The sequence below is a fragment of the Pimephales promelas genome, chromosome 19 (genome assembly GCF_988280905.1).
Source record: "Pimephales promelas chromosome 19, fPimPro1.hap1.1, whole genome shotgun sequence".
NCBI classification, from domain to species: Eukaryota; Metazoa; Chordata; class Actinopteri; order Cypriniformes; family Leuciscidae; genus Pimephales; species Pimephales promelas.
Genome location: NC_142787.1, coordinates 13,807,388 through 13,820,166, shown reverse-complemented (window position 1 = coordinate 13,820,166; position 12,779 = coordinate 13,807,388). Strand labels below are relative to the sequence as shown.

General features: G+C 39.0%; 2 protein-coding genes across 3 annotated transcripts in view; one reads left to right on the top strand and one right to left on the bottom strand.

Moving 5' to 3' along the window:
- The first annotated feature begins 1,412 nt into the window (after nucleotides 1-1,412).
- Nucleotides 1,413-8,499, top strand: psmd5 (proteasome 26S subunit, non-ATPase 5). Its single transcript, XM_039679242.2, has 10 exons — nucleotides 1,413-1,611; nucleotides 2,195-2,339; nucleotides 3,083-3,196; nucleotides 3,281-3,409; nucleotides 3,483-3,592; nucleotides 3,679-3,821; nucleotides 4,748-4,939; nucleotides 6,065-6,174; nucleotides 6,262-6,402; nucleotides 8,025-8,499. Exons 1-10 carry the CDS (start codon nucleotides 1,436-1,438, stop codon nucleotides 8,280-8,282), a joined length of 1,518 nt encoding a protein of 505 aa, XP_039535176.1. The 5' UTR covers nucleotides 1,413-1,435; the 3' UTR covers nucleotides 8,283-8,499.
- A 23-nt stretch (nucleotides 8,500-8,522) lies between these two features.
- loxhd1a (lipoxygenase homology PLAT domains 1a) overlaps nucleotides 8,523-12,779 on the bottom strand; it is a 38,671-nt gene continuing 34,414 nt past the window's right edge. For both annotated transcript variants that reach the window (XM_089123543.1, XM_089123544.1), the window contains 6 exons: nucleotides 12,544-12,721; nucleotides 11,940-12,125; nucleotides 11,655-11,825; nucleotides 11,327-11,465; nucleotides 10,089-10,244; nucleotides 8,523-9,989 (listed from right to left, as the gene is read on the bottom strand). In XM_089123543.1, the coding sequence (XP_088979669.1) occupies nucleotides 9,509-9,989; nucleotides 10,089-10,244; nucleotides 11,327-11,465; nucleotides 11,655-11,825; nucleotides 11,940-12,125; nucleotides 12,544-12,721 (1,311 nt within the window). In that variant the 3' untranslated portion in view covers nucleotides 8,523-9,508. The remainder of the gene's footprint in view (nucleotides 9,990-10,088; nucleotides 10,245-11,326; nucleotides 11,466-11,654; nucleotides 11,826-11,939; nucleotides 12,126-12,543; nucleotides 12,722-12,779) is intronic.

The window sequence follows — 12,779 nt, the reverse complement described above, 5'->3', positions numbered from 1 at the left end:
CCAAAGGCATGTCTTATACACTACGCCATCACCATCACAGGAATAATTTAAATTTTAAAAAAGATTTAAAATTTAGAAAATAAAAAGAGTCAATCAAAATCATTAAAAAATATTGCAGACCCCTAACTTTTGAATGGTAGTGTATGTGTATCTTAAGACATTTTCTCCTGCAGTAGAAGCTCTGTGGATGGGCACTTGCGAAGCTGGCATTAAATGGAGCTGCCAGTGTGGAATAATCCAGAATGATCCTGAAGTTATCCACTGGCACTCGGCCTACATTCCCCACTGCCTAACAGGGATTACTGCTCAATACCCAGCAATAGGTCGGCACGCACCGCACACACTCACATAGCCCACAAACACTGGTGTGGAGAGACATACAAATACAAACATCACACAAGGAGAAATATACACATTCAACATACTCAAGTCCCAACACCAAATATGATGATGTTCTGATCTGATACCTGGAGATACAGACCCAACTAAATCGAATATAAATACATTTTTATTAGAGCCTTCACTAGCACAAAGGTAATGTGATATTATTGTGGTTCAAGAGTATACTACTATGGTGCTTTTACATGGTTTTGGTTCATGCTAATGCTGCTGTATGTACATATACTGTAGGTGTGTGTGTGTGTGTGTGTGTGTGTGTGTGTGTGTGTGTGTGTGTGTGTGTGTGTGTGTGTGTGTGTGTGTGTGTGTGTGTGTGTGTGTGTGTGTGTGTGTGTGTGTGTGTGTTTAACACTAAGCCCCAATGGCGTCATCTAGCGGCTAGTAAAGGGAAGTACAGATTCTCTGCTCACAATCAAATCCGCTTTTAGTGCGGGAGAATGTGTTTATATTGAAAACAAGGAACACACTCACTTCACAGATGACAGAGCGAACGACTTTAAAGCTGTGTAGATGTACGAACACATATGTTATACAATAAAATAAAATACGGAGCGTTTATACGTTACCTGAATTGACGTCCACCTGTGGAAAAACTGGCGAGAGACTTCCCAAATATGATATGTAGCCTACTTATTAAAACTTCCTGTGTAAAAAACAAACAAACATTAAGATAAATTAGAAACAAGCTAATTTACATGGAGTTGATTTACGTTACATGTCAAACTAAGTTACATATTTGCCATACTGTTGAATTTATACATCGTCCATTGTTGCACTAACTAACTTACCTTTACACAGCTTTAGTGACAGTCGTGGACTGACTCGTGGTATCCGTAGTTTCCGGCAAAAAAAAAAAAACAGTTAATCCCTACTTTAAAATGTGGGAAAAAATTTATTTTATATTATATTATAGTCAATTTTGTAATGATTTATTTATTTCTCATTCAGATTACCACCCGTTCTGCTCAAAACGGTATGCAAATGCGCCTAGGATAATGTTTCCCGCCCCTCGGTCACGTGACCTAAACATTGGAGCATGATGGCGGCGCCTATAGAGAGTCTGCTGAATGAAATCTGTGCATCAGAAGATCCTATCGAGGAGCTCAAGAGCCTCCGGACGGTCCTTTTATCGACGCCCGTGAGCGCGTTGAGGCAGGTGGTGTCTGGAGCACGACTGGAGATCATATTTGGGCTTTTAAACACAAATGACAAGTGAGTGTTGATAGACTGCTGAGTCAACGGGCACAATAAATACTACAGACTGCACACTGATGCATATGATTGAACTCTCCTTCAGTGTTTATTTATGCTTTATTTATTTTTTTATAATTGTCAATATTTTAAATTAATACTTAAGGTATCCAAACTATGAAAGAACACGTGTGGAATTATGTAGTAAACAAAAAGTGTAAAACAACCCAGAATATATTTTATATTATAGATTGTCATGTCCAAAGTAGTTACCTTTAGCTTTAGCTTAGATGACAGTTTTGGCACACTCATGACATTCTCTCATCAGATTCACGAGTACCCTGATGGTTTTCAGTTCACATGTGTGTCTTGACAAGTAAATTAATCAGTAAATTTGTGACATTTCTTTGTGACATTGTGCCTTCTAATGTGCTTTAGACCATTAGTTGTCTTGGAAGGATGGGTAAGTTAACTTACAGAGTCAGTAGTCCTATTAGTGCCACTACAACTGCTGTACAAATCCATTTTATGGCAAAAAAAAAAATGAACCTGGAAAGGGTGGAAAATGTAATCTAATACGAAATTCAGACTGTTTTGTGTTTAGAGAGCAGATCGAGGTGTGTGTGGAAATCCTGAGTCGTGTCCTCCAGGCTTTAGATCCCGTCCAGCTGGTTCAGAACTACAAGACGGCGCTGCAGAGTGGACTGAACCATCCGGATGACTCGGTCAAAGTGCTCACCCTCACACAGGTCAGTGGTGCAGGTGCAATGTAGTTTTTTTACCATGAATTCCACTGTAAAACACAATTATATATTGTTTAGTTGAAATTATGCGAGCTAATGGCTTTGACAGAAGCAAATAGCATTGATTAACAACTTTGTAGCTCACAGTCCGGCTGTCTTCAAAGGTTTATAGACCTTATGTAGCCTGCCTGAAATTCCGGTCTGTATTTTCATATTGATCTTGCAGATTTATGAGTGAACCGCTCATTTTAAAATCTTCCCGGTCTACTTTAAGACATCTGCTTTGAACATTACAATCCTCATGATAACTTTAAGTAAATCCACTTCAAAAGCTAATTACTCCTGGTCAGCAATGCCATAGAGATATACAGAGTGACCGCAAAAAATGGAAGTTCAAAGACAATATTCTAAAGATGGCGGCGCCCTCGTTTCTCTGGTGCATATATGGTCTATAAGGTGGAGATTTCTTTGCAGAATTATGGGTAATGACGTTTTTCACCAGGAATTCTGCTGTTAAACACGATTATTTAAAAAATATGTTAAAAATGCAGGCCGATGTCTGCATAAACCATTGATTAAAAACTTCCTAGCACACAGTCTGTCTTTAAAAGTTTCCAAGTTATTATTTAGTCAATTTCCCTATGGAGTAAATGAATGGGAATTCATTTACTGTTGCACTCTACACAAGTTTACTCCAAAATATGGGCTGATCTTTCATTCATCCATCCGTTGTATGTCTGCGTCCACAGATCGGCCGTGTGGCTGGTCACGCTGATGGAGTGACACAGATGCTGAACAGCGTGGAAATCCTGTGTGATGTGATTCAGTGCATCAGCATTGAACGCATCGCCGTGGCCAAAGAGGTACAGAGACGGACAAACAGGCAGAAAGAAAACAGTAAAACACTTTTTTTCCTGTGAATGATATTAAACATGTTTTCTTGTCAGGCGATAGCTGCTCTTAGTAAACTCAGCAACACGAAGGCGGGGCTTGATGCTTTGTTCCGCTCTGATTTGCTGAACAAGCTCAAGGATGTGATGCACACCAGTGACATCATCAGATACAGAGTTTATGAGGTGTGTGATAATCGACATGTGAAAGGAGTGAATTTTATGAGAGATTGGAGCTTAATCTGCTGTGTGTGTCCAGTTGATCGTGGAAGTGTCCACAGTGTCTCCAGTGTCTCTGGGTTACTGCGCCAACAGCAGTTTACTCTCACAGCTGCTGGAAGAACTGACTGGAGATGATGTTTTGGTCAGGTAATGATCTCTCACACACACACACACAATATATACTATGACACATTTATGCCTGCAGAGATAAACTTTCTCTCTTCTCTTTCCAGAGCAACTGCTATAGAGATGGTGACCAATCTGGCTCAGAGTCAACATGGCCGTCAGTATCTGGCACAGCAAGGCATCATGGATAAAATCTCCAACATGATAATCGCAGCAGAATCCGATGCCCTCTCAAGCCTTTACCTTCCAGGTGTGTGTGTGAGAGAGAATGTATCTATCTATTGATTAGGGCTTTCAAACGATTAATCGCGATTAATCGCATCCACAATAAAAGTTTGTGTTTTCATAATATATGTGGGTGCACTCTGTATATTTTTTTGTTATATATATATATATATAAATACACACACATGCTTGTATATATTTAAGAAATATTTTCATGTTTATACTGTATATAGATTTATATATAATTTATATTATATATATATATATATATAAATATAAATATTTTATATATAAATATTTTTTTCTTAAAGATGCATGCATGTGTGTGTATTTATATATGTACAAAATAATTATGTATAGTGCTCCCACATATATTATGAAAACACAAACTTTATCTTGATCTTAACTTATATACTATAAATCCTTACACAGTGATCATTGGAAATGTCCTGGAAATTGATCAGTAAAAATAGTTTATATCCAAATCGCGGAAAATGTTGTTGTTGTTATTATTAATAATATTGTTTTTGCTGTTGTTGTTATTAATATTATTATGTATTTTTAGATCTCATCCAGTAATCATTGAAATAGCATGGAAACTGTTAAATATAAATGTTATAAATGCTAAAAATGTTAATATTACTATAAAATATTATACTTTTTAAATCCTTATGTTATTGGAAATGTAATGTAAATTCAAAATTCTAAAAATGTAAGAAGAAAAATAATATTTAAGTTTTCAGCATTTGAAATATAGACAATTTATATTCAACAATTTACATAACATTTTCAATCATACTTAAAATATATAATAATTAATTAATTACATTTTTCATATTTGAATATAAACTATTTATTTTCATCAATTTTTTAATATTTAGAATAAATAACAATAATAAAACATAAGAAAAAGTAGAATATTTATATGTATTATTGTTGTTGTTGTTATAGGTCTGGTGAAGTTTTTTGGCAGTCTGGCGATCATGGATAGCCCTCAGCAGGTCTGCGAGAAGTACCCAGTATTCCTCGAAGTGGTCTTCTCCATGGCGATGAACCTTGACCCCACACTGACCCCTGTTGCCCTTGACACGCTCGGAGTGCTCGGCGTGACCGTGGAGGGTAAACAGGTCCTGCATAAAACAGGTAACTGTGTTAGTGAACGCACCCTCAGAATAGGCCATTCAAAGTGAGTCATGGCTCTGATTCAGACCTGCTTTTAATGGCTGTGTCCCAATTCAGAGGCTGCATCCTTCCAAAGACACAGACTTCAAACGACATGAATTCAAAGGGTGTGAAGTTCGGGCTGAGTGTTTGGTCTTGCCACAGCTGCCTTTGACGGACACTAGTAATGTTTGTACTGGAATTTTTCTTTTTTAAAGTTACATTAAGCTGTCTGAAAACAAAACAGGGCTCACAACCTGTCTAATGTTCACCGAAGTCCATTTATGTACATAATGGAGTATAAACTGTATAAAATCGCATTTTTGTAAGATATGTCAATAATTGATCCGCTTTAATTGTTTTGTAGTTACATAGCATTAGATATTCAAGTAAGTTGAAATTCAATACTTACACTGTAATGTAAGTGTAATCCAGAAATTTCCGCTGGGACACTATCAGCCTTCGAAGGATGCAGCCTCACAAACAAATGACTCTTCACAAACGATTCACAAACAAATGACTCTTATTAGCCGCTTCTTTTATAGATGCAAACTTTCTATATTCTTTCATGGGAGTTTATAAATGGAGTTTATAATTTCACAATAGTTTCTTTTCTTTCTTTTTTTTCTTTCAAGGATGACACCCAAGTATCTGAAACCCTGACTAGACCATCGAAAAGATTATAATTTTTTATCATATAATTTATATATGAGAATTGCAATTTCAAGTTTACTAGCTGTTTTTGGTTGTTGATTATTTATTTGTTAAACTAATAGAAATTGAACTGTAAAATTTGGGCCCTGTTGTAAATTATTTTAAAGTATTTTTTAATGTACCAATTTAAAAGATTCTCTGTATAATTTACAATGTTATCTAAGAGAAAATTAATTTCATATGTAAGCAAAAGCGACATAAATTAACCTGACTCAGAAGTAAATTGAGATTTTATAAGTCACTTTGGAGAAAAGATTCTGCTAAATGCATACATTTAAATGAATCAAATCAAAAGCTTGCGAATCAGAATCTTACTGAATTGAATCTGCAAATCTGCTTTGATAAACAGCCCTACTAGTAACTGTGAACTCTGAAATATTTGTAACTCTTCAGGTGAGAAGTTCACGTCGGTGTTGAAGAGAATCAGTAAAGTGGCCTTTGAGGGAGCCACTGAACTCCGAGTCCGATGTTTGGAGGCTCTGGCGCAGCTGCTCACGTTACCTGTAAGTGTGTGTGCGGGTGTTTCCTCATAGGCGCGGGATCTGTTTTCAGATGTTCCTGTGAAGCTGAAATATCTGTGGTTTGTGTAGGTGGAGCAGCAGACGGATGACCTGTTACTGTTGACCGAGTCGTGGTTTAACTGTCTGAGCTCTCAGCCGATGGCGATGATACGGAACATAAGCACACAACCCTTCCCAGAGCTCCACTGCAGCGCGCTGCGAATCTTCACTGTGAGTTGTTACAAATGAGGCACTATACACAATGTACTGTACATATTTAAAGTGCACTTTTTATTTTTTGAAAAATTAATTGTGAACACACAACTTGCACTATTTATATTACAAAATGGTATAGAATGGTGCATAAAAAGGCTAATTGGGGTGATGTTAGAGTATGTTCTGATTTGTTTGTATGTTTATGGCTGATTTGAGCCACCACCGACTCCACGTGACATCACTGTGGTGTGATTCATCAAGCTGGTCCTTAAAATGTCTTAAATTCAGTTGGATCAAATTTAAGGCAATAAAAAGTCTTTAAAGTCTTGGCAACTCTAGCCAGTTCTTCACTGATTTTAACTTTTGTTGTCGCATGTTTCCTCATCGAGCTCCCCCTACAGCTGTGTGGTGTATATTTTCACAACACTGTCAAAAAAAACCCTCACTTGCGGCGCCTTCCACCCGCTTTCTACCTCCGCTCATGTGACTGTTGCTTTTCACGAGACTTCCTATTTCCAACTTACTGGGACGTTAGTCCCCATGTTGCAAGGTTGTTTTTCCGCCTGGGGATGCTGGGGTGAGCGGAGAAAGTCACCATTCTCTCCAGAGCAGGTTATTAAACCATTCAAATGATTTCTAAACGGTTTTATTAAGTTGAAATAGTTGCCAAGTGCCCCTTTAATATCTGAAACGGTATAATAAAGTCTTAAAGCTAGGACAGGCTATTTCGTAGAGGATGGCAATAGCGAGCAAGCTTTAAAAGCATGAGATCCCACCCTCCCTTCAGAGCGTCTCTAAAGCCACGCCTCCTCCAAAACACATGATCACACACAGCAGTCTGCAAAGTGTCACGAGAGACGGCGTTAAATTACCTGATGTCTCAAAACACATAACATTACAATAATAATGAACAAAAACAACTTGGAGAGCTCTGACCATTTCGCCATTGATAATGTTGACATAGAAAGGCATAAATCCAAGTCTGAGGACGTAACAGCTCCTTCACAGGTTGCTTATGATCTACTGTAAAAATCATGGAAGTTGTGATAGTCTTTTCTTCCCTATTTTGATGAATATCTCAGTGAAACAGCTTCTTGAACAACAAATAGGCGGGACTTGATTTTGTACATGGGGAATTGATTGGATGGTTGTGGTTTGCTATTGGTCAACCTCATGTGAGTGACAGGTTGCCCTGCCCTCGTGCCAGTAAACGCATCATCAGAGAAAAAAACAGATGTCATTGCAAGAGGGGGGATACAAGGGCACATGAATTTTAAAAAAATGTGCACGGATAAATCATTTATAATAAACACTCCAATATTCCATAAATAACAATTGTCAAATTTGATTTCATGGTGACTTTAAGCAGTACATGAAGAACTTCTCTTGCTACATGAAAACGTCTGTGTTTGACAAACATTGCATCTAATTCACTTCATGTGTGATAAAGCACACAGACTCCGCTCGAGTGTCACTGCAGGAAGCAGAAAGTGTATAACCTTCACGTCATCGTTTTCAAGACCTCCCCCGACTGCAAGCACAGATCGGTTAATCCAAACGCTGCTGACGTTGTGTGTGTGTGTGGTGATCTCATAAAACACATGCTTACGTTGTGTTCTGCACGGTTCTGTGTACAGGCCATTGGCTGTCAGCCGTGGGGTCAGCAGCTGATGATGGACACTCCTGGATTCCTGGAGTGGGTGATGGATCGCTCAGTGGGGAAGGGAAAAGAAGCCAAGGATTGCAAGTTTGAGCTGGTGAGGGCCTTGTTGAGCTCCTCGAGCGCTCAGGAGATCTTTGGAGCGCACAATTACTTAAAGCTGAGAACCTACATGAACGAGGGACCCTATTACATCACTGCCGTGTCTACAGTCACCACAGAGGGAGCCGACTGAGAGATACACAAATTCATACTTCACTAGGGGATCCAACTTTATTTTTTGTGATGTCAAAGGCTTGTTTTTCTGGCGCGAGTGGATGAAATGTGACCAAAAGCACTTAACACACACACACACACAGCTGTTCAACTGTTTCTACTTCCAGAAGTTGAATTTAGTTTATTTTGTAATGTGTTGCAGCAATAAAAAGCCCATTTGAGTGGTTTATTTCTGATATGATTTGATATATACTATTATTCAGCAAGGATGCATTAAATTGATCAAAAGTGTCAGTAAAGACATTTATAATGTTATGAAAGATAATATTTCTAAATTCTAATAAATGCTGTTCTTTTGAACTTTATCAGAGAATCCTGAAAAGAAATGTATCGTGGTTTCAATGTTGAACTGTTTTCAACATTGATAATAATCAGAAATGTTTCTTTAACAGCGAATCATCATATTAGAATGATTTATGAAGGATCATGTGACACTGAAGACCGGAGTAAAGATGAATCAAAAAGTGAAGCAGTGGATTCAGGGTTGAGTTTTACTGGACAAACCTTGTTGCACACACATGCACTCCTTACTGCCTCACAGAGGTAAATGTACAAAATAATAACATATTCTTTCACACATCCATTAAAACTCTTTTGAGGCACATTTGGTGACATGTACAGGAAAGTGGCACTCTGGAAGATATGAGAGAGATGTGAATGTTCCATTTCAGAGTTTTCCCAGTGATCTGAGAAGAGCTGAGGGGGAATCCTAAGAGGCTGAGTGATCATGAAAACAAAATCCTGCTATTTTCTTGAACAGTCTGAGCAATGCATATGATCCGAATGCAGAGTGTATTTGATTGGCCAGTTAAAAGTAAAGGTGTAAATTCCGAAACTCCTCCAACTCTCCTTCACTCACCTTCTCAAACTGTTCCTGAGACAATACTTTAAAAAAATCAGCTGCCATTAAGATGAAGACTGGTTCTTCCGATTCATTTCAGTGGGAAAAAATATCAAACCATATATCAGTATTACCTGACATACTTTAAAACCTTTTTACCAAAAAGAAAAAAAACCTTCATTATTCGCTTACTCACGTTGCTCCAAAACTCAAATGTTTTGTTTTCTACAGGTTTGGAACAACATGAGGGTGAGTAAATAATGACAGGATTGTTGATCTGAGAATGTCATGTAATAAAGTGTCATTACTAATACTGACTTAACCACTGATTGGTGGATTAAATGTCAATACTTTGGATAGATCACACGTTTTATCCTCCCATCTGCTTTGTTCTTGTCCAGCCATTTCCCACAAATGAATATCGTCGTCACACCATTGGCCGTGTTCGTAATTTCGATCCTGCTCAGGAGCCAACCGGGACTGAGTCCGGAGTTATCGTGCTCCACAGACACGCGGAGCAGGTCGCCCATGTCCAGCAGTTCCAGAATAAACCGGTTGGTCTGGCCGCGCTCGAACAGGTTCCTGAACTTCTGGCAGAGTTGCCTCCGGCCGGAGTCGCCGTTGGTGCCGAAGATGGTGATGAAGACGTTGGCGTCGGTGCCTGCGCCCTTTTCGTCGCCTGTAATAACAATGGCCTCGTATTTCACGGGTACAAGGCTTTGGGCCTTGCTGGTGAAGCTCTCGATGAATTTGCTGCACTCGAATGTCTGAAACTCGTCTCGTTTTGAGGAAAGAGGGATGGCGGCATCACATCGGAAGATGTACCTGAGTGGAAACGGACAGGTACGGTATAGCATTTACTGGACAATAACTCAGATCCTAAAGGTTGAAATCATATTTAACACTACTCTTAAAATCACTCACTTATTGCCAAGCTCCTTCTCTGTGACAACAACCTCCTCCACAAACCAGGAGGCTTCAACTTTGACTTTTTTGCCATCTTTAGGGATGTGTCCCAGACAGATACTAGCGATGTCTCCCAACTCCTTGGAGGAATACTCAAAGCGGTCTGAAGAGCCTCTGAAATCACACATTACACAGAATGATGCATGTTAACCGAGGACACCCTTTCGGTGGGGTCCTGCTCATTTATTTAATAATTCGTTTTATCACGGAAATGACACGTGCAAAATCTAAATCGCTGACCATCGTTTTGCGAGCAATTGTTGCAAGAAATTTTTGGCACAGTATTTGAAATATTTCCATTTTAAACCATGAAGGAGAGCCAGTGGATATCACACAAGCACTGTGCAAACTTTGCTCAAGATTTATGAAGTCTCAAACCCCACTCCATTATTCACTACAGAAAGTGAAAGCGGTGGAGCTGGGGAAGGTGGATTGTTGCGGGCAAAAATCCTTGATTATGCAGCCTGTTTCCTGAAAAAAGCGATGGAATATGTGGGATATTTATGCAATTCTATGCGATGAAATTGTGGTTTCATGAAAAAGAGAAAAAAATGTGAACAACAACCTGTTCTCACTAGGCTACTACCTTAATGTAAAGAGTCATTTCTTATTACTTCCTATGATAAGCAAGCATATACATCACAGAAAGTGCTGGGAATATTTAATTTCTCATTTGGTTTTATTTCAGACCTTAATAAAATTATCAAACTTACATAACATTGATGAGTCAAACAACTTCTGTAGCTTTTCAAAAGGAATAGGCAACAACTTCTGTAAAAATTAATAAAGAAAATATAATATAAATAAGTGTGCTCCTGTTTTACAGCTTTTCGATAATGTTCAAGTCGCGCAATTACGTCACTTCATAACGTTCCCCTGGCAACAGGGGGAAACGGCTGCTCTTGTGTGAAGCAATTTTTTTTTCAACGAAAATGCGAATATTATGATATCATACAAGCCCCGCATATTTTGCACGGAAATTGGCAATTTATGCAGAGAAAGTGCGGCGTATTTGAAAAAATGTGGCCCCGCATAAATATGATTTATGCACTAAATCATGTGATCGTATAATCACGTTTTTCTGGAGGGACTGAATTATATAGCGCTTTTTACAACACAGATTGTGCCAAAGCAGCTTTACAGTGATAACAAGAAAATAATGCACCCCCCATCCCCTCACCAATGTGTACACCTACCGCAAAAAACGCTTCTTCTTAGTCGAGTTCTCCATCACAAATTCTTTGGAACGTCCCTTTTTCCCTTCTAGAACGATCCAGGCGTTCTCTTTGGTTTCAGCATCATCTTTATCTGCAGTCTTGACCAGAATCTCATATTCTGTATGAGGCAGAAAGCAAAACGCATGGCAAATTTTGGGGTCAATAAGATTTTTTGATGATTTTGAAAGAAGCCTCCTCTGCTATATTACTTTTTGAAATTACATATGTAAAAAAAAAAAAATCTCATCTCAAACAGTTTTTAAGCTACATTTATGTGGAGATACTCATAAGACTGTGTCTGTCTCACTGGTTTTTTCATCGAAATCCACAGCATCATTGTTGGCACACGCCAGCTCTCTCATTATCTGTCCATCGTCCTCTTTCTTGGCGAGCCAGCGGTCACATTGGAAACGAAACTTCTTCTCCATGATGTCATCATGCACTTCCACATACTCCAGGTGCCAACCAGGAGCCAGACCTGCCGACACAAACACACACATATAAAGAGCTACCCTGAGATGAACTGGCTAATTTGCTCATTACTAATTTCATTGGCTCATTAGTGTTGTGCTGAGCGCTCTGATTGGCCTACCTGAGTTGTCATGCCAAATGCGCACTTTCGAGAGCTCGCCCAAGCTGAGGATGTCTGGGAAACGGAACGTGTCCGTCTGTTTGCGTTCAAACTTGTTGGTGTTGTTGCTTTCTTTCAAAGCTAGTGTTCCAGTGTCACCATTCTCGCCGAAAATAATTATCCATACGTTAGCATCGGTTCCAGCCGCTAAAAAAACAAAAAAAACAACCAATCATAGGTTAAAATCTATCTGTGACTATAAAAACAAAAAACAACCAATCACGCCTTTAACAGAAGGAAAAGTGTTTCAGGGTGTGTTCACACTTGCAGTTTGGTTCTCTGGGTTCTGGTCTGGACCAAAAAGAAAATGATACATTGAGCATTCTGTCCTTTTTTGGGTCACATGTTGTGATGTCACATCCTGTTTTTGGTTCGTTTTTATGTCTTTGGTCCCTGTTGCGTTCATATTTCAGTCGAACCACTCTGAGTTTGTTCTGGAAGTTCACACTCAGTCAAATGAACTGCACTATCAGAGCAATCGCACCAGAGTTCGATTTAATCAAACCAAACATGCCAAGTGTGAACAAACCCTCAAAATAGTTGCAGACCGTGAGGAATTGCGTACCAGTTGAATCGCTGGTCTTCACAGAAACGGTGTAGATGGTGAGCTCCACCATTTCCTCATCATCTATCACGGCAGGCATTTCACATATGAGGGTTCGCCTGGGCCCGTATGAGCGAGACAGCCATTCCTCGTATGTAAATGTTGCCACTTCATCTGACTGCAGGTTATGCAGTTCAACCTACATAGATGTGCACGTTAATACACTCAAAGGCTTGGGAAGTTACAGTAGACTGTAT